We start from the raw sequence: 26,328 nt of genomic DNA, 5'->3' as shown, positions 1-26,328 counted from the left end.
GAGAATAGAAGGGGGCCCAGAACTGAACCTTGAGGGACCCCCCACAGTTAGAGGGTGGGAGGGCAGAGGTGGAGTCCCCAAAAGAGACCGAGGAGAGGCCAGAAAGAGTCATTCATTCATTCAATCGTATTTATTGAGTGCTCACTGTGTGCAGAGCACTGTACTAAGCGCTTGGGAAGTACAAGTTGATAAGAGGAGAACCAGGAGCGGACTAGCCCAGATTAGCTAGTGTGCCCATGATGATGATGGTGTTTGTTCCAAGCACTGTTCTAAGCACTGGGGGGGATACAAGGTAATCAGGTTCTCCCATGTGGGGCTCACAGTCTTAATCCCCATTTTACAGATGAGGGAACTGAGGCCCAGAGAAGTGAATATATGTTTGTACATATTTATTACTCTATTTATTTATTTTACTTGTACATATCTACTCTATTTTATTTTGTTAGTATGTTTGGTTTTGTCTCCCCCTTTTAAACTGTGAGCCTACTGTTGGGTAGGGACTGTCTCTATATGTTGCCAATTTGTACTTCCCAAGTGCTTAGTACAGTGCTCTGCACACAGTAAGCGCTCAATAAATATGATTGATGATGATGATGAAGTGACTTACTCGAAGTCACGCAGCTGGAAAGTGGCAGAGCCGGGATTAGAACCCGCGACCTCTGACTCCCAAACCCGGGCTCTTTCCTCTAAGCCACGCTGCTTCTCTTAAATGCCCTTTTCTGACTTCATGTCTCTACGTCCATGGGAAAGGGGGTGGTCAGCAGTGTCAAAGGATTAAGCTGGAGTAGAGGCCATTGGGTTTGGCCAGAAGGAGGTCATTGACCACGGAGAAGGCAGTTTCTGTGGAGCGGAGGTGAAGAAAGGAGGGAGTTGGAGGAGAGGAATCGGTGGTGGCAGTTGTCAATAACCTGTTGGACGAGTTCGGAAAGGAATGGTAGGAGGGAGATGGGGTGATAACTGGAGGGAGCCATGGGTTTTTTGGGGGGTCTTTTAAAATGAGGCACACAGTAGTGTTCCAAAGCAAGGAGAAGAAGCCATGAGAGAGGGAGCAAGGCTTTGTTTCTGTATGGTATTTGTTAAGTGCTTACTATTTGTCAGGCACTATACTAAGCGCTGGGGTAGATACAACCTAATCAAGTCAGACCCAGTCCCTGTCTCACTTGGGGCTCACAGTCTTTGAAGCAATGAGAGAGGGAGCAGGGTTTTTGTTTTCTTTGGTATTTGTTAAGCACTTACTATGTGCCAGGCCCTGTACTAAGTGCTGAGGTAGATATAACGAATCAAATTGGACACAGTCCCTGTCCCATGTGGGGCTCACAGTCTTTGAAGAGGGTGGTAAGGGAAGGAAAAAGAATGGAGGCAACAGTGTTTGAAGAAGATGTGAATCAGTGGAGTCAGAGGGGTAGGTGGTGGGGGTAGATTTTGAAACTGGCTGTTAGAAGCATGGTGTAATAATAATAATAATAATAATGGCATTTATTAAGTGCTTACTATGAGCAAAGCACTGTTCTAAGCGTTTGGGAGGTTACAAGGTGATCAGGTTGTCCCATGGGGGGCTCACAGTCTTAATCCCCATTTTACAGATGAGGTAACTGAGGCTCAGAGAAGCTAAGTGACTTACCCAAAACCACACAGCTGACAAGTGGCAGAGCTGGAATTTGAACCCATGACCTCTGACTCCAAAGCCCCGGCTGTGTTCACAGTGGATAGAGCACAGCCTTGAGAGTTAGAAGGTCATTCATTCATTCAGTCAGTCAGTCATTGTCATTCATTCAGTCATATTTATTGAGAGCTTACTGTGTGCAGAGCACTGTACTAAGCGCTTGGGAAGTACAAGTTGGCAACATATAGTGACAGTCCCTACCCAACAATGGGCTCACAGTCTAGAAGGGGGAGACAGAGAACAAAACCAAACATACTAACAAAATAAAATAATTAGAATAAATATGTACAAACATATATACAGATCCTGACTCTGCCCCTTGTCTGCTGTGTGACCTTAGGCATGTCACTTCACTTCTCTGGGCTCAATCTGGGGATTGAGACTGTGAGCCCCATGGGGGACAGGGACTTTGTCCAACTCGATTTGCTTGTATCCACCCCGGTGCTTAGTGAAGTGTCTGGTATGTAGTAAGCACTTAACAAATACCATAATCATCATTATTATTATTTCAGTGCACTTAACAGGCTTTCGGTAAATGCTATTGTTGATTATGATGGTGATAGATTCCAGGAGCAGCTTTTTTGGAGTGTACAGGATTGGTTGGAGTTTTCTTGGGGGGACAAGGGGCTGGGTGGTATATGGAACAGCCCGAATACTAATTCTGATAGAGGAAATGACCTCTAGGCCAGACCAACCTAAACATCCTTCACGTTGCTGAGAAATAGCATTTCCTCCCTCTGTTCATTCATTAGTTCATTCCTTCATTCATTCAGTTGTATTTATTGAGCTCTTCCTGCGTGCAAAGCACTGTACTGTCCAATTCATGCCTTGCTTTGAGAAGCAAACATACTAGTCCTCATTAAAGCTGAAGTGGGCTTGCCCCTTCTTTCAGTCGCTTCACTTTACATCTTAAAGTCCATGGCATCCTGCGGAGTCTTTCAAATTTAGGGGGGAAGCAGTGTTTGAAACGGGGTGTATAGATGAAGCAAAAGATCTGTCATCTCTCTGAGTGAACTCAACAGGGTGTTTTCTAGCATGTCTGCTCAGTCCAAAACTCAAAAAGACACCAGACCTTCCTCTACCAACAGTCCTTCTGGCTGTTGGCATTTTCTACCAATCTCGGGAGTGGGGCTTCACTGCATTTGCTCTGCTTTAATCCCATGTACCCAACCCATCTCTGTGGACCACTGGTATATATGTATATATGTTTGTACATATTTATTACTCTATTTATTTATTTATTTTACTTGTACAAATCTATTCTATTTATTTTATTTTGTTAGTATGTTTGGTTTTGTTCTCTGTCTCCCCCTTTTAGACTGTGAGCCCACTGTTGGGTAGGGACTGTCTCTATATGTTGCCAACTTGTACTTCCCAAGTGCTTAGTACAGTGCTCTGCACACAGTAAGCGCTCAGTAAATACGATTGATTGATTGGTCAGAGGCACGGCATGGTGGATAGAGCCCGGGCGTGGGAGTTAGAAAGTCACGGGTTCTACTCCCGGCTCTGCCACTTGTCTGCTGTGTGACCTCAGGCAAACCACTTCACTTCTCTGGACCTCGGTGACCTCATCTGTAGAAAGGGGATTGAGAGTGTGAGCCCTATGTGGGCGTCCAGCCCAATTTGCTTGTATCCACCACAGCACTTAGTACAGTGCCTGGCACACAGTAAGCGCTTAACAAATACCATGATTATTATTATTGCTCTGAGTGGTTTGCCCTTGGATTCACCTGCCTGTTATTTTACTATTGTGGGCATGCGAGATTGTTTTTCTTTGATCTGGTGAGGTGTGTGCAACTTAGATGACCTTGCACTAACCCCGGCCTAGAGGTAATGAAGCAGTGTGAAGCAGCGTGGCTCAGTGAAAAAGAGCCCGGGCTTTGGAGTCAGAGGTCATGGGTTCAAATCCCAGCTCCGTCAATTGTCAGCTGTGTGACTTTGGGCAAGTCACTTAACTTCTCTGTGCCTCAGTTCCCTCATCTGTAAAATGGGGATGAAGACTGTGAGCCCCACATGGGACAAGCTGATCACCTTGTAACCTCTCCAGCGCTTAGAACAGTGCTTTGCACATAGTAAGCGCTTAATAAATGCTGTCATTATTATTATTATTATTACTTCTCTGTGCCTCAGTTCCCTCATCTGTAAAATGGGGATGAAGACTGTGAGCCCCACGTGGGACAACTTGATCACCTTGTAAGCTCCCCAGCGCTTAGAACAGTGCTTTGCACATAGCACTTAATAAATACCATTATTATTATTATTGTTAACCACGTTTAAAGGGAGGCAACAATTTGTCATTGAAGCAAACCTTGGAACACCCTCGGCTTTTCTGATTTTCACCCAGTTTGAGAAGGTAAGCTCGTCATGGGCAGGGAACGTGCCTGTTTTTTGTTATACTGTACTCTCCCAAGCGTTTAGTACAGTGCTGTGCACACAGTAAGTGTTCATCAAACTGAGTTGCAAGGAGGTCTAGTGGATAGAGCATGGGCCTGGGACTCAGAAGGACCTGGGTTCTAATGCCAGTCCCACCACTTGTCTGCTGTGTGACTTTGGGCCAGGCATTTCATGTCTCTGCCCTTCATTTTCCCCGTCCGCAAAATGGGGATCTGTAAAGTTTGAGACTGAGCCCTACATGGGGACAGGGACTGTGCCCAACCTGATTGGTTTGTATCCACCCCAGCACTTAGCACAGTGTCTGGCACATAGTGATTAACAGATGCCATCAACAAAAAAAGTTGGCAAACAATTCCCTCTTTGCCTACAAGAGAAGTCATTTGGAATGTTTCCCTTTCTCCCGTGAAAAAGCACGGAAGGTTGGGCCTCAGTGGTGTCTTCTGAGTGCCGTCGGAAGTATCGCCCTAACTTCAGAACCTCCCGAAGCTCACACCGTGCCGTTCTGTGTTTTGTAGATATCGAGGTGCAGAAAATGAAGAAAGCCGTGGAGTCACTGATGGCAGCGAATGAAGAAAAGGTAGTGTACTGGGCGCCAACTGAGGGTCAATCAGCGCTTAGAACAGTGCTTTGCACATAGTAAGTGCTTAATAAATGCCATTATCATTATTATTATTAATGAGACTACTACCTCAACTGGGGAATTTGTAAAAAAAAATTCATCATCTGTAAAAAAATGGGGATAAAGACTCTGAGCCCCATGTGGGATAGAGATTGGTCCAATCTGATAAGCTTATATACCTCAGCGCTTAGTAATAATAATAATAATAATAATAATGATGATGGCATTTATTAAGCGCTTACTATGTGCAAAGCACTGTTCTAAGTGCTGGGGAAGTTACAAGGTGATCAGGTTGTCCCACTGGGGGCTCATTTATAATAATAATGATGGCATTTATTAAGTGCTTACTATATGCAAAGCACTGTTCTAAGTGCTGGGGAAGTTACAAGGTGATCAGGTTGTCCCACTGGGGGTTCACAGTCTTAATGCCCATTTTCCAGATGAGGGAACTGAGGCACAGAGAAGTGAAGTGACTTGGCCAGAGTCACACAGCTGACACTTGGTGGAGCTGGGATTTGAACCCCTGACCTCTGACTCCAAAGCCCCTGCTCTTTCCACTGAGCCACGCTGCTTCTCTAGTACAGTGCCCAGCATGGGAAGCAGTATGGCGGAGTGGCTAGAACATGGACCTGGGGGTCAGAAGGTCTTGGGTTCTAATCCTGGCTCCATTACTTGTCTGCTGTGTGACCTTAGACAAGTCGCTTCAATTTTGTGAGTATCAGTTACCTCATCTGTAAAGTGGGGATTGAGACTGTGAGCCCCTTATGGGACTCCCCCCGTCTTACCTCCTTCCCTTCCCCACAGCACCTGTATATATGTATATATGGTTGTACATATTTATTACTCTATTTATTTATTTATTTATTTATTTTACTTGTACATTTCTATCCTACTTATTTTATTTTGTTGGTATGTTTGGTTCAGTTCTCTGTCTCCCCCTTTTAGACTGTGAGCCCACTGTTGGGTAGGGACTGTCTCTATGTGATGCCAATTTGTACTTCCCAAGCGCTTAGTACAGTGCTCTGCACATAGTAAGCGCTCAATAAATACGATTGATTGATTGATTGATTGATTGACAGGGACTGTGTCTAAACCGATTGGCATGTATCCACCCCAGTGCATGGCTCAATGGAAAGAGCACAGGCTTTGGAGTCAGAGGTCACGGGTTCAAATCCCGGCTCTGCCAATTGTCAGCTGGGTGACTTTGGGCAAGTCACTTCACTTCTCTGGGCCTCAGTTCCCTCATCTGTAAAATGGGGATGAAGACTGTGAGCCCCACGTGAGACAACCTGATCACCTTGTAACCTCTCCAGCGCTTAGAACAGTGCTTTGCACATAGTAAGCGCTTAATAAATGCCATCATTATTATTACAGTGCTTGACATATAGTGAGCTAAACAAATACTACTATTATTATTATTAAATAGAATGATATAACCAAATTAATAATAATAAGCGCTTTACGAATACCATAAAAAGAATTAAAAAATGAATTATCAATTTGCCTGCCGTGCAGTGTGGATTGGAATTACCCTCACTGGACCTGCAGCCCCTCTAGGCTCTAAGCTCATTGTGGGCGGGAAATCTGTCTGTTACATGGTTGTGTTGTACTCACCCAGGTGCTTAGGACAGTGCTCGGCAGACAGTAAGCGCTCAATAAATATGATTGACTGACTGGCTATCCTGGCTTCACTATGTACATGGTAACCTCAGGGAGGAAGAATTCAAAGCCTTCTTCTGTATTACTTTTGTTTTATTTCCCCTGGGCATCTCACAGAAAGGCTCAGCTTATTGTTTGCAACTCAAACTAGGAGTGTCTAAAGGTCCGTGGAGGCTTTCAGCCCTTAATCCGGATTATATTAAAGTGCTTAATATATGTCCAAGACTGAACTCCTTATCTTCCTTCCCAAACCCTGCCCTCTCCCTGACTTTCCCATCACTGTTGATGGCACTACCATCCTTCCCGTCTCACAAGCCCGCAACCTTGGTGTCATCCTCGACTCCGCTCTCTCGTTCACCCCTCACATCCAATCCGTCACCAAAACCTGCCGGTCTCACCTCTACAACATCGCCAAGATCCGCCCTTTCCTCTCCATCCAAACCGCTACCCTGCTCGTTCAATCTCTCATCCTATCCCGACTGGATTACTGCATCAGCCTCCTCTGATCTCCCATCCTCCTGTCTCTCCCCACTTCAATCTATACTTCACGCCGCTGCCCGGATCATCTTTGTGCAGAAATGCTCTGGGCATGTTACTCCCCTCCTCAAAAATCTCCAGTGGCTACCAATCAACCTATGCGTCAGACAGAAACTCCTCACCCTGGGCTTCAAGGCTGTCCATCACCTCGCCCCCTCCTACCTCACCTCCCTTCTCTCCTTCTCCAGCCCAGCCCGCACCATCCGCTCCACTGCCGCTAACCTCCTCACCGGGCCTCGTTCTCACCTGTCCCGCCGTCGACCCCCGGCCCACGTCCTCCCCCTGGCCTGGAATGGCCTCCCTCTGCCCATCCGCCAAGCTAGCTCTCTTCCTCCCTTCAAAGCCCTACTGAGAGTTCACCTCCTTCAGGAGGCCTTCCCAGACTGAGCCCCCTCCTTCCTCTCCCCCTACTCTCCCTCCCCACCCCTCCCACCCTACCTCCTTCCTCTCCCCACAGCACCTGTATATCTGTTTGTATATATTTATTACTCTATTTTACTTGTACATATTTACTATTCTATTTATTTTATTTTGTTAATATGTTTTGTTTTGTTGTCTGTCTCCCCCTTCTAGACTGTGAGCCCGCTGTTGGGCAGGGACCGTCTCTATATGTTGCCAACTTGTACTTCCCAAGCACTTAGTACAGTGCTCTGCACACAGTAAGCGCTCAATAAATACAACTGAATGAATGAATGAATAAATACGAGTGAATGAATGAATGAATGAGTCCCATTTCCTCGGCTAGTGGCCCTTGTGGTTGGGGAGTTGGCACCCCATTTTCCAAAGAGTGAAAATAACCAGATCATTCAGTTTTACTTCTTGACTCGCTCCTTCCAAATCGAGGCATTGTCGTCCCACCATTTAAAACCACCATCTGTCTCTCTTCCTCTAGGACCGGAAAATAGAAGACCTTCGTCAGTGTCTGAATAAGTACAAGAAAGCGCAGGACGTGGTGATATTGGCTCCAGGTGAAAAAAGAAAGGGTGTCGCTAAGTCAATATGAGAAATTTTTGGACTGGGTGGTGTTTTTCTCCTCAGTCAGTTCTATTTATTGAGCACTTACTCTGTGCAGAGCACTGTACTAAGCGCTGGGGAGAGTACACTTAGAGAAGCAGTGTGGCTCAGTGGAAAGAACATGGGCTTTGGAGTCAGAGGTCATGGGTTCAAGTTCTGGCTCCACCAACTGCCAGCTGTGTGACTTTGGGCAAGTCACTTCACTTCTCTGTGCCTCAGTTCCCTCATCTGGAAAATGGGGATGAAGACTGTGAGCCCTCCGTGGGACAACCTGATCACTTTGTAACCTCCCCGGCACTTAGAACAGTGCTGTGCACATAGTAAGTGCTTAATAAATGCCATCATTATTATTATTACACGATGACAAACACGTTCCCTGCCCGCAACGAGCTTACAGTCTGGAGGGGAAGAGGGACATTAACACACATAAAATTACAAATATGTACATAAGTGCTGCCCCGTGAGGTTGTTGAGCCTGAATAACGTGGATGGATCGATTGATCATCAGGATGAACCCGATGCATTGATTAACCACATTGGGTAATTCTGCTTTCTGCCCCATGGACCCAATGGCATGCCCTAGTGGAAAGAGCATGGGCATGGGAGTCTGAGGATCTGGGTTCTAATCCCGCCTCCTCCACTTGTCTCCTTTGTGACCTCAGGAAAGTCACTTCACTTCTCTGGGCCTCAGTTTCCTCATCTGCAAAATGTTGATTTAAAACCTCTTCTCCCTCGGTGTGAGCCCCATGTGGGTCCCGTTGATCTTGTATCTAACCCCAGGGCTTAGAAGAGTGTTTGACGTAGCAAGCACTTAGCACATCTCTTAAACAAAATAAATACCTTTGATTACATAGTAAAAATACCATTAAAAGAAAATAAATGTTGTTGAGTGACAGAAATGGTTTACAAATAGTGGAAGGAGGAGGAAGACCAGATTCTTTTTCATTCCCTGTATTACAGCGGGGTGGGTCTTTCAGGCCTGAGTCTCTGCTGAGCTTCCTGGGAAGGACTCGGCAGTTGTGGAAGTTTAGTACTGGCTATTCATTCAATCGTATTTATTGAGCGCTTACTGTGTGTAGAGCACTGTACTAAGCGCTTGGGAGGTACAAGTTGGCAACATATAGAGACGGTCCCTACCCAACAGTGGGCTCACAGTCTAGAAGGGGGAGACAGAGAACAAAACAAAACGTATTAACAAAATAAGTAGAATAAATACGTACAAGTAAAATAGTAGTTTAACCCCAGCCTAAAGGAGTCTGGGACCTAATCCCCTCTTTTCGTTCATTCATTTTTTCCATTCTTATTTATTGAGCGCTCACTGTGTGCGAAGCACTGTACTAAACACTTGGGAGAGGACAATATAACAATTAAGTAGGCACATTCCCTCCCCACATCGAGCTTACAGTCTAGAGGGGGAGACAGACATTAGTAGACATAAATAAAGGTAAAGATGTGGACATTCAGTGTAAAACTCAGTTACGTTTGTGCCATGGTGCTTTAAGAGAAGCAGCGTGGCTCAGTGGAAAGAGCACAGGCTTTGGAGTCAGAGGTCATGGGTTCAAATTTTGACTCCACCAATTGTCAGCTGTGTGACTTTGGGCAAGTCACTTAACTTCTCTGTGTCTCAGTTACCTCATCTATAAAATGGGGATTAAGACTGTGAGTCCCCCGTGGGACAACCTGATCACCTTGTAACCTCCCCAGTGCTTAGAACAGTGCTTTGCACATAGTAAGCGCTTAATAAATGCCATCATTATTATTATTATGCACTTACTATGTGTCAAGCACTGTTCTAAGAACTGGGGAGATACAAGCTAATCGGGATGGACACGGTCCCTATCTCACATGGGACTCAGTCTTCATCCCTGTTTTTCACAGGCGATGAATCTGCAAAGCCTATCATTCCCCAATAACACCAATCTAATCCGGTCTGTCTTTGTAATGTTTTTCCAAAGGCAATGAATGCGAATATGAAGAATCACTGAATTCCGGATCCATCTCTGTCTTGCTGGAAACGCAAACTTTCAACGATCCAGACCAAAGCCCCTCACCTATCCCTCTAGCAGGATCTCCTGGTGGGGAGGCATTGAACACGAGGGTTTTTGAAGAGGAAGAGGTGCACACTAGCGTCTTGCAAGTCTCAATCCCTTCGTTTTCACCTCCTTCCGTGAGCTCGGAAACCACTCCTGAGAAACCGAAACTGCAGTCCAGCCCAGAGATGTCAGAGGATGGGAGGTAGGGTCATTCCGAATGGCATTTTAGCGTTTATTCATCGGGGAAACATAGTAGCCGCAGCTGCGTTTGGGATTTCCTCGGTGGTTCAGTAGCTACCCACTCAGTATCCACAATGCCCATCACCCCCGCCAGCTCTTCCGTACATTCAACTCCCTTCTCAGGCCCCCGGTTCCTCCCCCTCCTCCTTCCCTCACCCCCAATGATCTGGCCTCCTACTTCATTAACAAAATTAAATCCATCAGGTCCGACCTCCCCAAAGTCTCTTCCCCCCTTTCTCCATCCCCCCGGCTCTCAACACTCTCTGCTACTCTCCCATCCTTCCCAGCGGTATCCTCAGAGGAACTCTCCTCCCTCCTCTCAAGTGCTACTCCAGCCACCTGTGCTTCTGACCCCATTCCCTCTCATCTTATGAAATCTCTCGCTCCATCCCTTCTCCCCTCCTTAACTTCCATCTTCAACCGCTCACTCTCCACTGGTTCCTTCCCCTCTGCCTTCAAACATGCCCATGTCTCTCCCATCCTAAAAAAACCCTCTCTTGACCCCACCTCACCTTCTAGTTATCGTCCCATATCCCTCCTACCATTCCTTTCCAAACTCCTTGAACGAGTTGTCTACACGCGCTGCCTAGAATTCCTCAACAACAACTCTCTCCTCGACCCCCTCCAGTCTGGTTCCGTCCCCTTCATTCCACGGAAACTGCCCTCTCAAAGGTCACCAGTGACCTCCTGCTTGCCAAATCCAACGGCTCATATTCTGTCCTAATCCTCCTCGACCTCTCAGCTGCCTTTGACACTGTGGACCACCCCCTTCTCCTCAACACGCTATCTGACCTTGGCTTCACAGACTCCGTCCTCTCCTGGTTCTCCTCTTATCTCTCCGGTCGTTCATTCTCAGTCTCTTTTGCAGGCTCCTCCTCCCCCTCCCATCCTCTTACTGTGGGGGTTCCCCAAGGTTCAGTGCTTGGTCCCCTTCTGTTCTCAATCTACACTCACTCCCTTGGTGACCTCATTCGCTCCCACAGCTTCAACTATCATCTCTACGCTGATGACACCCAGATCTACATCTCTGCCCCTGCTCTCTCCCCCTCCCTCCAGGCTCGCATCTCCTCCTGCCTTCAGGACATCTCCATCTGGATGTCCGCCCGCCACCTAAAGCTCAACATGTCCAAGACTGAGCTCCTTGTCTTCCCTCCCAAACCTTGTCCTCTCCCTGACTTTCCCATCTCTGTTGACGGCACTACCATCCTTCCCGTCTCACGAGCCAGCAACCTTGGTGTCATCCTCGACTCCACTCTCTCATTCACCCCTCACATCCAAGCCGTCACCAAAACCTGCCGGTCTCAGCTCCGCAACATTGCCAAGATCCGCCCTTTCCTCTCCATCCAAACCGCTGCCCTGCTCATTCAAGCTCTCATCCTATCCCGTCTGGACTACTGCACCAGCCTTCTCTCTGATCTCCCATCCTCATGTCTCTCTCCACTTCAATCCATACTTCATGCTGCTGCCCGGATTATCTTTGTCCAGAAACGCTCTGGGCATATTATTCCCCTCCTCAAAAATCTCCAGTGGCTACCAATCAATCTGCGCATCAGGCAGAAACTCCTCACCCTGGGCTTCAAGGCTGTCCATCCATCACCTCGCCCCCTCCTACCTCACCTCCCTTCTCTCCTTCTACTGCCCAGCCCGCAACCTCCGCTCCTCCACCACTAATCTCCTCACCGTACCTCGTTCTTGCCTGTCCCGCCGTCGACCCCCGGCCCACGTCATCCCCCGGGCCTGGAATGCCCTGCTCCCTCTGCCCCTCCGCCAAGCTAGCTCTCTTCCTCCCTTCAAGGCCCTGCTGAGAGCTCGCCTCCTCCAGGAGGCCTTCCCAGACTGAGCCCCTTCCCTTCCCCACAGCACCTGTATATATGTATATATGGTTGTACATATTTATTACTCTATTTATTTATTTATTTATTTATTTATTTTGCTTGTACATTTCTATCCTATTTATTTTATTTTGTTGGTATGTTTGGTTCTGTTCTCTGTCTCCCCCTTTTAGACTGTGAGCCCACTGTTGGGTAGGGACTGTCTCTATGTGTTGCCAATTTGTACTTCCCAAGCGCTTAGTACAGTGCTCTGCACATAGTAAGCGCTCAATAAATACGATTGATTGATTGATTGAAGTACGCCTCACACCTTGCCATGTCTGTGATGATGATGATGATGGCGTTTGTTAAGCGCCTACTATGTGCCAAGCACTCTTCTAAATGCTGGTGGAAATAATAATAATAATAATAATAATAATGACATTTGTTAAGGGCTTACTATTTGCCAAGCACTCTTCTAAGTGCTGGTGGAAATACAAGGTACTGGGGTTGTCCCACTTGGGGCTCACAGTCTTAATCCCCATTTTACAGATGAGGGAACTGAAGCACAGAGAAGTTAAGTGACTTGCCCAAAGTCACACAGCTGACAGGTGACCTAGCCGGGATTAGCAGCGTGGCTCAATGGAAAGAGCCCGGGCTTGGGAGTCAGAGATCATGGGTTCGAATCCCGGCTCCACCAATTGTCAGCTGTGTGACCTTGGGCAAGTCACTTAACTTCTCTGTGCCTCAGTTACCTCATCTGTAAAATGGAGATTAAGACTTTAAGCCCCTGAAGGGACAACCTGATCACCTTGTATCTACCCCAGCGCTTAGAACAGTGCTTTGCACACAGTAATCACTTAACAAATACCAACATTATTATTATTGTATCATCCCCAGTGCTTAGAACAGTGCTTTGCACATAGTAAGCACTTTAAAAAGTCATTATTATTATTATTATTGTTATTATTATTATTATTATAACCCACAATCTCTGACTCCCAAGCCCGTGCTCTTTCCACTGAGCCACACTGCTTCTCTAAGCGTGGTACACTTGTGGTATAGAGAGAATAACAGTAAGATCAATTGTGGTATTAGTTAAGTGCTTACTATGTGTCAAGCACTGTATTAAGTGCTGGGGGAGATACCAGATCATCAAGTCTCACAGTGCAAGTAGGAGGGAGACCCGGGATTGAATTCCCATTACGCAGATGAGGGAACTGAGGCCCAGAGAAGTGAAGTGACTTACCCAAGGCCATGCTGCTTCCCTGAATACAGACTGCCTATTCCTTTGAGTTGCTGCCCCAAAAGAGACCATTTTGAAAAATGATTGATTTCCACTTTATTCTTTCCAATGCCCTTTCCCACAGATCAGATGACTAATAAACTGAAAGTCTTAATGTGTGCAACCAGCTCATCTGTAAAATGGGGGTCAAATCCTACTCCTTCCTGCTTAGACTGTGAGCCCCATGTGAGACAGGAACTGTATGTCCAACCCGATGAGCTTCTATCTACCCCAGCGCTCAGTGCAGTGCTTGGCACATAATAAACGTTTAACAAATAGCATAATCATTAGTATTGCAACTCTTCAGCCATGTGGAAAGCAGCAGGGTAGGCACCTGTGCACACACTCCGTGGACCACAAGAGATGCAGAAGCTCCTGCTTTTTAAGTCTGGGTTCTAATCCCGGCACTGCCACTTGTCTGCTGTGTGACCATGGGCAAGTCACTTCACTTCCCTGGGCCTCGGTTGCCTCATCCGTAAAATGAGGATTAGTAATAATGATGGCATTTATTAAGCATTTACTATGTGCAAAGCACTGTTCTAAGCACTGGGGAGGTTACAAGGTGATCAGGTTGTCCCACGGGGGGCTCACAGTTTTAATCCCCATTTTACAGATGAGGGAACTGAGGCACAGAGATGTTAAGTGACTTGCCCAAAGTCACACAGCTGACAGTTGGTGGAGCCAGGATTTGAACCCATGACCTCTGACTCCGAATCCCATGCTCTTTCCACTTACCCACGCTGCTTCTCCAGCCGCTTCTCTGTCATGATGGCATTTATGAAGCGCTTACTATGTGCAAAGCACTGTTCTAAGTGCTGGGGAGGTTACAAGGTGATCAGGTTGTCCCACGTGGGGCTCACAGTCTTCATCCCCATTTGACATATGAGGGAACTGAGGCCCAGAGAAGTTCAGTGACTTGCTCAAAGTCACACAGCATTTAAGTGGCAGAGCCGGGATTTGAGGCCACACTGCTTCTGCTGTGTGACCTTGGGCAAGTCACTTCACTTTTATGGGCCTCGGTAGCCTTATCCGTAAAATGAAGATTAGTAATAATGATGGCGTTTATTAAGAGCTTACTATGTGCAAAGCACTGTTCTAAGGGCTGGGGAGGTTACAAGGTGATCAGGTTGTCCCACGGGGGGCTCACGGTTTTAATCCCCATTTTACAGATGAGGGAACTGAGGCACAGAGAAGTTAAGTGACTTGCCCAAAGTCACACAGCTGATAGTTGGCGGAGCTGGGATTTGAACCGATGACCTTTGACTCCAAAGCCCGGGCTCTTTCCACTGAGCCACGCTAATACTGTTAGCCCCATGTGGGGCAGAGACTGTGTCCAACCCAATTAGCTTGTATCTACTCCAGCCCTTAGTACAGTGCCTGGCACATAATAAGCACCTAACAAATACCAAAAAAAGTCTCTTCCTTGGTTAAGCACCATGGTGAATCTAATCCACTGAGCACCTACAGTCAGTCAGTCAATCGTATTTATTGAGCACTTGCTGTGTGCAGAGCACTGAACTAAGCCCTGGGTAGAGTACAGTACAACAATATACCAGACACATTCCCTGCCCACAGTGGCCTACAGTCTAGAGGGGGAAGACAGACATTAATGTAAATAAATAAATGATGGATATGGACATAAGTACTGTGGGCTTGTGACGGGGGATGAATAAAGGGAGCAAGTAAGGGTGATACATTCATTCATTCAGTCGTATTTATTGAGCGCTTATTGTGTGCAGAGCTTGGGAAGTACAAGTTGGCAACATATAGAGACGGTCCCTACCCAACAATGGGCTCAAAGTCTAGAAGGAGGAGAGTGCAAATAGGAGTGGGAGATGAGGAAAGGAGGGCTTAGTCAGGGAAGGCCTCTTGGAGGAGATGGGCCTTCAGTAAGGCTTTGAAGAGGGGGAGAATCATTGTGTGATGGATATGAAGAGGGAGGGCGTTCCAGGCCAGAGGCAGGATGTGGGCGAGAGGTCGGCGGCAAGATAGGTGAGTTCGAAGTTTAGGGAGAAGGTTAGCATTGGTGGAGCGAAGTGTGTCTGCTGGCTTGTAGTAGGAAAGTAGCCAGGTGAGGTAGGAGGGGGCAAGGGGATTGACTGCTTTAAAGCCAATGGTGAGGAGGTTCTGTTTGACAAGGAGGTGGACGGGCAACCACCAGAGGTTCTTGAGGAGTGGGGAAGCATAGACTAAACGCTTTTATAGAAAAAGTGATCTGGGCAGGAAAGTGAAGGATAGACTGGAGTGAGGAGAGACGGGAGGCAGGGTGGTCAGCAAGGAGGCTGATGCGGTAATCAAGGCGGGATAGGATAAGTGCTTAGATTAATGTGGTAGGAGTTCGGATGGAGAGGAAAGGGCAGATTTTAGTGGCATTTTACTGTGTTTTACTGTGTGCAGAGCACTGTACTAAGCACAGTAATAATAATAATAATGTTGGTATTTGTTAAGCGCTTACTAAGTGCCAAGCACTGTTCTAAGCATTGGGGGAGATACAAGGTATTCAGGTTGTCCCATGGAGGCCTTCCCAGACTGAGCCCACTCCTTCCTCTCCCCCTCTCCTCCCCTTTATCCCCCCGGCCTTACCTCCTTCCCCTCCCCACAGCACCTGTATATATGTATATATGTTTGTATGTATTTATTACTCTATTACTCTATTTATTTGTTGTATTTGTAAATATTTATTCTATTTATTTTATTTTGTTAATTTGTTTTGTTTTGTTCTCTGTCTCCCCCTTCTAGACTGTGAGCCCACTGTTGGGTAGGGACCGTCTCTATATGTTGCCAACTTGAACTTCCCAAGCACTCAGTACAGTGCTCTGCACACAGTAAGCGCTCCATAAATACGATTGAATGAATGAATGTGTGGCTCCCAGTCTTAATCCCCATTTTCCAGATGAGGTAACTGAGGCACAGAGAAGCTAAGTGACTTGCCCAAAGTCACCCAGCTGATAAGTGGCACAGCCGGGATTAGAAGCCACAACCTCTGACTCCCAAGCCCGTGCTCTTGTCACTAGAGTAAGTAGACCCAATCCCTACCCTCAAGGAGCAGACAATCTAGCGGGGAAGAAATTTGGAATTTCTCTATCCAGGGTCCAACCCGGACAAAACTCTGGGCAGTCATATCAAGCGCTTAGTACAGTGCTCTGCACACAGTAAGCGCTCAATAAATACGATTGAATGAATTTGAGATGTTGGACTGAAAAACCGTAGGCAGGTTCCCTCTAAGGTCCTCCTCCCCCTCTGTCATCTCTCCCGTTATTAATCACGGTCATTGTCACTGTTGTTTTTAGGATTTCCACCCTGCAGAAATCCAGCAGCCTGAGCAATCTGAAGAAAGAGGCACCAAATGTGGTGAGTTCCTAGTTTTCATGTCTCTTCTTGCCCGGAAGAGGAAGTGCTAAAGCCTATTTTCTCCCATGCAGCGAGTCCTCACCTTTTTGGCTTTTAGCAGGTTTCCAAATCCGGGATGCTGTCATTTGCGGCTCTGGGCCAGATGGATAATGCATCTTCTTTTTTCTTTTCTCCGAACAGGAAAAGGAACCGGGCCAGAAGTCTCCAGAGGTAGGTTTGCTTTTTTGTGTCTCATTTGTGAAGCTTGTCTGGACCCTGTGTGTGTATGTTTGTGCATGCAGGGGTATTTGAAGAAACTCAACAAGGGTTGAGTTGTGTCTGTTCCATAATCCAAACTCAGTGGCACTGTGTACATTGCCAAGGGATTTTGTGGTGTGTGTATGTTTGTGTGTACGGTGTCGTGGATAAACCACGGGCCTGGGAGACAGAAGGTCATGGGTTCTAATTCCGGCTCTGCCACATGTCTGCTGTGTGACCTTGGGCAAGTCACTTCATTCTCTGGGCCTCAGTTCCCTCATCTGGAAAATGGGGTTTGAGACTGTGAGCCCCCTGTGGGACAGGGTCCGTGTCTAAACTGATTAGCCTGTGTCTACCCCAGCTCTTAGAACAGTGCTTCACACATAGTAAGCACTTAACAAATACCATCAGTCATTATTATTAATTCATTCATGCACTCGGTCGTATTTATTGAGCGCTTACTGTGTGCAGTCTTTTAGACTGTGAGCCCACTGCTGGGTAGGGACTGTCTCTATATGTTACCAACTTGTACTTCCCAAGCGCTTAGTACAGTGCTCTGCACACAGTAAGCGCTCAATAAATATGATTGATGATGATGCAGAGCACTGTAGTAAGCCCTTGGAAAGTACAATTTGGCAACAAATAGAGACAATCCGTACCCAACGACGGGCTCACAGTCTAGGATGGGGAGACAGAAAACAAAACAAAACAAGTAGACAGGCATCAATAGCATCAGTATAAATAAATAAAATTATATCTACACATCATTAATAAAATAAATAGAATAATAAATATGTACAAAAATACACAAATGCTGTGGGGCGAGGAGGTGGGGGTACAGCAGAGGGAGGGAGTCAGGGCGATGGGGTGGGGAAGAGCAGGGAAGGGGAGCTCAGTCTCGGAAGGCTTCCTGGAGGAGGTGAGCTTTTGGTAGGGCTTTGAAGGGGGGGGGAAGTGTGCTAGTTTGGCAGATGTGAGGAGGGAGGGCATTCCAGGCCAGAGGTAGGACGTGGACGAGGGGTCGACGGCGGGATGGGCGAGAACGAGGCCCAGTGAGGAGGTTAGTCGCGGCAGAGGAGTGGAGGGTGCAGGCTGGGCTGGAGAAGGAGAGAAGGGAGGGGAGGTAGGAGGGGGCGAAGTGATGGATGGAGAGCCTTGAAGCCGAGAGTGAGGAGTTTTTGCTTCATATGAAGGTTGGTAGGCAACTCCTATAGATTTTTGAGAAAGGGGGTGACATGCCCAGAGTGTTTCTTTAGAAAGTTAATCCGGGCAGCAGAGTGAAGTATAGCCTGAAGCGGGGAGAGACGGGAGGTTGGGAAGTCAGAGAGAAGGCTGATGCAGTAACCCAGTCGGGATAGGATGAGTGATTGTACTAACAGGGTATGGTTTGGATGGAGAGGAAAAGGGTAGATCTTGGCGATGTTGTGAAGGTGAGACCGGCAGATTTTGGTGTGGATTGGATTTGTGGGGAGAATGAGGAAGCAGAGTCAAGGATGACACCATGGTTGCGGGCTTGTGAGACGGGAAGGATGGTAGTGCCGTCTACAGTGACGGGAAAGTCATGGGGAGGACAGGGTTTGGGAGGGAAGATAAGGAGCTCAGTCTAGGGCACATAGAGTTTTAGGTGGTGGAAGGAGATCCAGGTGGAGATGTCCTGAAGGTAGGAGATACAAGCCCGGAAGGAGGGAGAGAGAACAGGGGAGGAGATGTAGATTTGGGTGTCATCCGCGTAGAGATGATAGTTGAAGCTGTAGGAGCAAATGAATTCACCAAGGGAGTGAGTGTAGATGGAGAACAGAAGGGAACCAAGAACTGACCCTTGAGGAACCCCTACAGTTAGAGGATTGGAGGGGGAGGAGGAGCCCATGAAGGAGACTGAGAATGAACAGCCAGAGAAATGAGGAAAACCAGAATAGTAGCATTGATAGACATGTTTCTGTCGCTGGCTTATGCTCAGGCCATGTCGCCCCACTCCTCAAGAACATCCAGTCATTGCCCAACCACCTCCGCATCAAGCATTCTAGACTGTGAGCCCATTGTTGGGTAGGGACCATCTCTATATGTTGCCAACTTGTACTTCCCAAGCGCTTAGTGCAGTGCTCTGCACACAGTGAGTGCTCAATAAATATGACTGAATGAATGAATTTCACTTCTCTAATGCCAACCTTCTCATTGTATTTCGATCTTGTCTGTCCCACCGCCGACTTGTCACCCACATCCTGCCTCTGGCCGGGAACACCCTCCCTCCTCAAATCCAACAATTCCTCTCCCCACCCTTCAGAGCCTTATTGAAGGCCCATCTCCTCCCAGATGCCTTCCCCAACTAAGCCCCCCACTTTCCACTTCTCCCACTCCCTTCTGTGTCTCCCTGACTGCTCCCTTTATTCATCTTCCCAACCAGGCGCTTATGTACATATCTGCAATTTGTTTATATTAATTCAGTTGTATTTATTGAGCACTTACTGTGTGCAGAGCACTGTACTTAGCGCTTGGGAAGTACAAATCAGCGACAAATAGAGACAATCCCTGTCCATGTCTGTCTTCCCCTCTAGACTGTAAACTGATTGTGGGCAGAGAATGTGACTGCTTATTGATACACTGCACTCTCACAAATGCTTAATAATAATAAGGATGATGATGATGGCGTTTGTTAAGCACTTACTATGTGCAAACCACTGTTTTAAGCACTCGGGAGGATACCAGGTGACCAGGTTGTCCCACGTGGGGCTCACAGTCTTAATCCCCATTTTCCAGGTGAGGTAACTGAGGCACAGAGAAGTTAAGTCACTTGCCCCAAGTCACACAGATGACAAGCGGTGGAGCCGGGATTTGAACCCCTGACCTCTGGCTCCCAAGTCCGTGCTCTTTCCCTGAGCCACGCTGCTTCTCTAATACAGTGCTCTGCACACAGTAAACCCTCAATAAATTTGGTTGCTGGCCAAATGGCTGGCCGGTCGTATCATCATCATCATCAATCGTATTTATTGAGCGCTTACTATGTGCAGAGCACTGTACTAAGCGCTTGGGAAGTACAAATTGGCAGCATATAGAGACAGTCCTTACCCAACAGTGGGCTCACAGTCTAAAAGGGGAAGACAGAGAACAAAACCAAACATACTAACAAAATAAAATAAATAGAATAGATATGTACAAGTAAAATAAATAAATAAATAGAGTAATAAATATGTACAAACATATATACATATATACAGGTGCTGTGGGGAAGGGAAGGAGGTAAGAAGGGGGGGATGGAGAGGGGGACGAGGGGGAGAGGAAGGAAGGGGCTCAGTCTGGGAAGGCCTCCTGGAGGAGGTGAGCTCTCAATAAGGCCTTGAAGGGAGGAAGAGAGCTAGCTTGGCGGATGGGCAGAGGGAGGGCATTCCAGGCCCGGGGGATGACGTGGGCCGGGGGTCGATGGCGGGACAGGCGAGAATGAGGTACGGTGAGGACGAGGTATCGTGAGGTATCGCCATGAGCATCAGGGTAATGACTGTTGGAGTTGTGTCCCCCCAGAGTTCAGCCCCCGGGGAGCCGGGCCCGTCCAGCACGCTCCCACCCAGGGCATCAGGACCCGGCTGCTCTGTGGACGACAACCCCTTCGGCCCGCGGAAAGCCAGATCCTCCTTCGGCCGGGGCTTTTTCAAGATCAGAAGCAACAAGAGGACGGCCAGCGCTCCGAACCTGGGTGGGTCTCCGGGGCTCCGGCTCCTGCCGACCCCCCATTCCCCTCCCTTTGCCCGCTCGTCTGCTGCTTCCCGCCCGGTTCCTCCCGGCCCCCCGGGTGGAGCCAGGATAACAGGGCGCCCACAGGGGTCGGGGGAGAACAGGCGCCCCACCATCCCCCCTCCAGTCCCTTTCCCAACACACCTGCCCTCTCCCGACACCCCCCCACCTCATCCCAAAACCCCCCTGACCCATCACACTTGAGCTATCCTGACACCCCCCCCCTTCCAATACCGACACACCCTCCCTCTCCCAACACCCTGCCCCATCCATGGCTTAGTGGAAAGAGCCTGAGCTTGGGAGTCAGAGAACGTGGGTTCTAATCCCGACTCCACCACTCGTCTGCTGTATGACCTCGGACAAGCCAGTTAACTTCTCTGTGCCTCAGTGACCTCAACTATAAAATGGGAATTAAGACTGTCAGCCCCATGCAGGACAACCTGATTACCTTGTCCTAATAATAATAATAATTTTGGTGTTTGTTAAGCACTTACTATGTGCAAAGCACTGTTCTAAGTACTGGGGAGGATACAATGTGATCAGGTTGTCCCATGTGGGGCTCACAGTCTTAACCCCCATTTTATAGATGAGGTAACTGAGGCCCAGAGAAGTGAAGTGACTTGCCTAAAGTCACACAGCTGACAAGTGGTGGAGTCGGGATTAGAACCCATGACCTCTGACTCCCAAGCCCGTGCTCTTTCCACTGAGCCACGCTATGGTAAGGGTATCCCAGCAGGGAGGACGAGGAGCTAAATTGAGAGAATCCTTATGTTTGGACTCCAAGGGCTGCCCTCTTTCCCTCTAATAATAATAATGATAATTGTGCCCCAGTGCTTGACAAACAGTAAGCGCTTAACAAATACCATCATTATTATTATTAACCCAACACGCCACCCTCTCCTGACAACACCGCCCATCCCGAGTCCCCCTGCCCCAACTCCATCCCCTCACACCTGGTCCCAACCCCCTCCATCCCATCCCAATGCCTGACGCCCCCCGCCTTGTCCCGATGGTCCCCTGCCTTGTCCCAACTTCCCCCACACCCTCAGACATGGACTTACCCCTCCCTCCTCACTCCCCCATCTACCCTCTACATTGGTCGTGTATGGTTGTTTCCCTCCTCTGTCCTTAAATCTAAATGAGCTGGTCTCCAAAGCAGGATTTAGGTCCCGGGAGGCTTCGGGAATTGGGCATGAATAGTTGAGGGGAGCCAGCGGGCGAGTAGGGACGAGGGGCCGTAATCCAATTGGCAGGGGCACCAGCCCGGATCCCGCCCGGGTGCAGGATCCGAGCGGAAACGGGCTCCGACCGCCCAGAATCCACCCAGCTCTCCGGTCCCTCTGTGCGCTTTAAACTTGGGATAATATCCTTTCGGGCTGAGCCCATCCAGAAAGCCTCTTGGCCTATTTTGTGGCCCATTTTCCTGCTTCCTCATCCATTTCACGCCTACTTGTCGTGGCAAAGATATTAACCTCATTGAACATCTTAATGAGACAGCGTGTGTTACGTTCAAGCGCTTAGTACAGTGCTCTGCACACAGTAAGCGCTCAATAAATACGATTGGTGATGATGAGGTGGAGGCCGCCTGTACGGCGCGTGCATCTGTGATGCCTTTCTTCCCACCTGGTGTGTGCATGCATGTGTATGCGTGCGGCCGTGTGTGCACTCCTCTGGATGTGCGCCTGTGTCTACGTGTGTGCGGGGTGTGCGTTTTGCGGGGAGAAGTTTTGATCCGTGTCTTATTTTGTCATTCCCCGCGCTCTCTGGCGCTGTGCTGCGTGTGATTTGTGCGTTGTTGGGAAATCTGAAGATCGCAGCCGAAGTGCGAGCGCACCCACCTTAGGTATAGTACCGCCGCATGCCAGCCTGCGCCAGCCCCCTGCCCTGAGCATGCCCCCCGGCTGGCCCGGCCCGGCCCCACCGGGAGCGGAGACGGCTGGCAGCAGCCCCCCCCCCGCAGAAAGGCGCTCATTCCTACTAAACTAAGCGCCCATTTTAACTCGCGCTCACCGCTTTCAAGCCGACGGGGGCCGCTCCATTATAACCGCTACTAATGAGCCTCCTCTTTGGGGGGTGTCTTGGAAGACCGGATTTCCCGGCGCCAGGGCCACCAGGCCGTCCTTCCCCTGGTCATGGGGGAACTTACTGAGCACCTGCTGGACCCCAAAGCGTTGGACACAGAAGAGAAAAAGAGCTTACACACTTGACACGAGGCGGCTGTTGGGTCCATGTGTTTCACGATTTGGGGCTCAGTCTGGGAAGGCTTCCCGGAGGAGGTGGAATTTTAGGAGGGCTTTGAAAATGGGAAGAGCTAAGGTCTCCCTCCTTCTTCTCCCCCTCCTCCCCCTTCCCCCTGCCTTACCTCCTTCCCCTCCCCACAGCACCTGTATATATGTTTGTATGTATTTATTACTCTATATTTTATTTGTACATATTTATTCTATTTATTTTATTTTGTTAATATGTTTTGTTGTCTGCCTCCCCCTTCTAGACTGTGAGCCCGCTGTTGGGTAGGGATCGTCTCCATATGTTGCCAACTTGTACTCCCCAAGTGCTTAGTACAGTGCTCTGCACACAGTAAGCGCTCAATAGATACGATTGAATGAATGAATGAATGAATGATTTAGTGAGGAATCAGAGGAGAATACCAGGTTTTTGGGCCAACACTCTTTCCTCTGCCTCAAGCACGGAACCTTACCAGCCCAAAGGATAATAATGATGATGTTAATAATACTAGTATTATTTATTAAGTGCTTACTAGATGTCAAGCACTAAGCTAAGATCTGGGGCAGATGCAGAGAAGCAGCATGGCTCAATGGAAAGAGCATGGGCTTGGGAGTCAGGTTGTGGGTTCTAATCCCAGCTCTGCCACTTGTCAGCTGTGTGACCTTGGGCAAGTCACTTCACTTCTCTGGGCCTCAGTTACCTCATCTGTAAAAGGGGGATGAAGACTGTGAGCCCGACGTGGGACAACCTGATAACCTTGTGTCTATCCCAGCGCTTAGAACAGTGCTCGACACATAGTAAGCGCTTAATAAATACCATTATTATTATTATTATACAGTCAGCTAAGGCACGGTCCCTGTCCCATGTAGGACTCACATTCTGAGGGAGGAAGAGCGCATATTTGAGTCCTGCACATGGTGACACTGAGGCCCAGAGAGGTAGAGTGACTTCCCCAAGATCACACAGCTGACAAGTGGCGGAGCCGGGATTAGAACCCGCGTCTCTCGACTCCTAGCCTTTTCAACTAGGACGAGCCCCCTCCCATGCTTATATTTGTTTGTATTTCTGTCTCCCCTCCACTAGACTGTAACCTTGTTGTGGGCAGGAAATGTGACTGTTTATTGTATTGCCCTCTCCCAAGTACTTAGTACAGTGCTCTACATACAGTAAGAGCTCAATAAATACGAATGAATGAATGAATGAATGAATGAATGACACAACCCCCCATCTCCCTCTTCCTGCAGTTTCCAGCTTTGAAATAACTCCGCATCTGAGCCTACCTGCCACCTCAAAAACAATAATTGTGTTACTTGTTGAACGTTTATTATGTTAAGCACGGTATTGTGTTAAGGCCTATAATAATAATAATAATGGCATTTATTAAGCGCTTACCATGTACCAAGCACTGTTCTATGTGCTGGGGAGGTTACAAGGAGATCAGGTTGTTCCATGAGGGGCTCACAGTCTTAATCCCCCATTTACAGATGAGGGAATTGAGGCACAGAGAAGAGAAGTGACTTGCCCAAAGTCACGCAGCTGACAATTGGCAGAGCCGGGATTCGAACCCATTACCCCTGACTCCAAAGCCCGTGCTCTTTCCACCGAGCCACGCTCTACTAATCAGGTCAGGCACAGTCACCATCCCACACACAGCTCACAGTCTGTAAGCTGGAGAGAAAACAGCTATAGAATCCCCATTTTAGAGACGAAGGAACTGAGGCACAGAGAAGTGAAGTGACTTGCCCAAAGTCACGCAGCTGACAATTGGCAGAGCTGGGATTCGAACCCATGACCCCTGACTCCAAAGCCCGTGCTCTTTCCACCGAGCCACGCTATACTAATCAGGTCAGGCACAGTCACCATCCCACACAGAGCTCACAGTCTGTAAGCTGGAGAGAAAACAGCTATAGAATCCCCATTTTAGAGACGAAGAAACTGAGGCACAGAGAAGTGAAGTGACTTCTCCAAGGTCACATAGTAGGTAAGAGGCAGAGCTGGGATTAGAATCCCGGTCCTCCGACTCGTTGGCCCGTGGTCTTTCCACTAGATAAACGCTAAGAAGGTTGGACCCAGAGTTCCTGTCCCACATGGAACTCCCAGTCTTAATTCCCATTTTACTGATGAGGTAACAGAGGCCCACAGAAGTGACATGCCCTGGGCTTATTTATTTATTTATTTATTTTACTTGTACATATCTATTCTATTTATTTTATTTTGTTAGTATGTTTGGTTTTGTTCTCTGTCTCCCCCTTTTAGACTGTGAGCCCACTGCTGGGTAGGGACTGTCTCTCTATGTTACCAACTTGTACTTCCCAAGTGCTTAGTACAGTGCTCTGCACACAATAAGCGCTCAATAAATCCAATTGATGATGATGATGATGATGATGAAGTGAAGTGACTTGCCAAAGATCACACAACTGACAGGAGGTGGAGGCGGAATTGGAACCCAGGCCCCTGCTCTACCCACTAGGTCATACTGCTTCTTCCCGACGTGCCATGCTGCCGCCAAGAAAGGGAAATAGGCAGGCTGTCAACGTTGACTGCACCGCAGTAAAATCAATCAATCAATCAATCGTATTTATTGAGCGCTTACTGTGTGCAGAGCACTGTACTAAGCGATTGGGAAGTACAAGTTGGCAACATATAGAGACAGTCCCTACCCAACAGTAGGCTCACAGTCTAGAAGGGGGAGACAGAGAACAAAACCAAACATCCTAACAAAATAAAATAAATAGAATAGATATGTACAAGTAAAATAAATAAATAAGCCCAGGGCATGACCCTAATCCAGGCCTAGTGGAAAGAGCACAGGCCTTGGGAGTCAGGGAACCTGAGTTCGAAACCCAGACCAGCCACTTGCCTGCTGGGAGACGTTAGCCCAGTCGCTTTGTTTCTCTGTGCCTCAACTTCCTCATTTGTAAAACGGGGATTAAATACTTGTTCTTCCTCCCTTTTAAACTATGAGGCCCAAGAGGGATAAGGCCTTTTCTGAGATGATCGGATTGTATCAAGCCCAGTCCTTAGAGCGTAGTAAATTTTTAACAAATAGCACTATTCTTATGCTTATGAGAGTAGCCTAGTGGGATTTCCTTGTTTACACTAAACCATCTACACTCTCTGTCACCCAGTCCTCCTGGGTGCCAGCAGCAGGCCTTGGAATAATAATGATAATTGAGAATTGTGATATTTGTTAAGCACTTAATAATAATAAGAAGAAGAATGGTATTTGTTAAGCGCTTACTATGTTCAAAGCACTGTTCTAAGCACTGGGGGGATACCAGGTGATCAGGTTGTCCCACAGGGGGCTCACAGTCTTCATCCCCATTTTACAGATGAGGGAACTGAGGCACAGAGAAGTTAAGTGACTTGCCTAAAGTCACACAGCTGACAGTTGGTGGAGTCGGGATTTGAACCCATGACCTCTGACTCTAAAGCCCATGCTCTTTCCACTGAGCCATGCTGCTTCTCTATGTGCCAAGCACTGTACTAAGCGCTGGGGTGGATACAAGCAAATTGGGTTGGACACAGTCCCTGTT

General features: G+C 47.9%; 1 protein-coding gene across 4 annotated transcripts in view; it reads left to right on the top strand.

Moving 5' to 3' along the window:
* PPFIBP1 (PPFIA binding protein 1) overlaps positions 1 to 26,328 on the top strand; it is a 139,930-nt gene that overhangs the window by 80,646 nt on the left and 32,956 nt on the right. For 2 of the 4 annotated variants that reach the window (XM_038769366.1, XM_038769351.1), the window contains 7 exons: positions 4,573 to 4,634; positions 7,765 to 7,840; positions 9,842 to 10,121; positions 16,546 to 16,606; positions 16,787 to 16,816; positions 20,357 to 20,528; positions 22,377 to 22,409. In XM_038769366.1, the coding sequence (XP_038625294.1) occupies positions 4,573 to 4,634; positions 7,765 to 7,840; positions 9,842 to 10,121; positions 16,546 to 16,606; positions 16,787 to 16,816; positions 20,357 to 20,528; positions 22,377 to 22,409 (714 nt within the window). The remainder of the gene's footprint in view (positions 1 to 4,572; positions 4,635 to 7,764; positions 7,841 to 9,841; positions 10,122 to 16,545; positions 16,607 to 16,786; positions 16,817 to 20,356; positions 20,529 to 22,376; positions 22,410 to 26,328) is intronic. The other 2 variants (XM_038769367.1, XM_038769359.1) reach the window with 1 other exon arrangement.

This window comes from Tachyglossus aculeatus, chromosome 2 (assembly GCF_015852505.1).
Source record: "Tachyglossus aculeatus isolate mTacAcu1 chromosome 2, mTacAcu1.pri, whole genome shotgun sequence".
Taxonomy (NCBI): Eukaryota; Metazoa; Chordata; class Mammalia; order Monotremata; family Tachyglossidae; genus Tachyglossus; species Tachyglossus aculeatus.
This window is presented reverse-complemented; position numbering and strand designations above follow the sequence as displayed.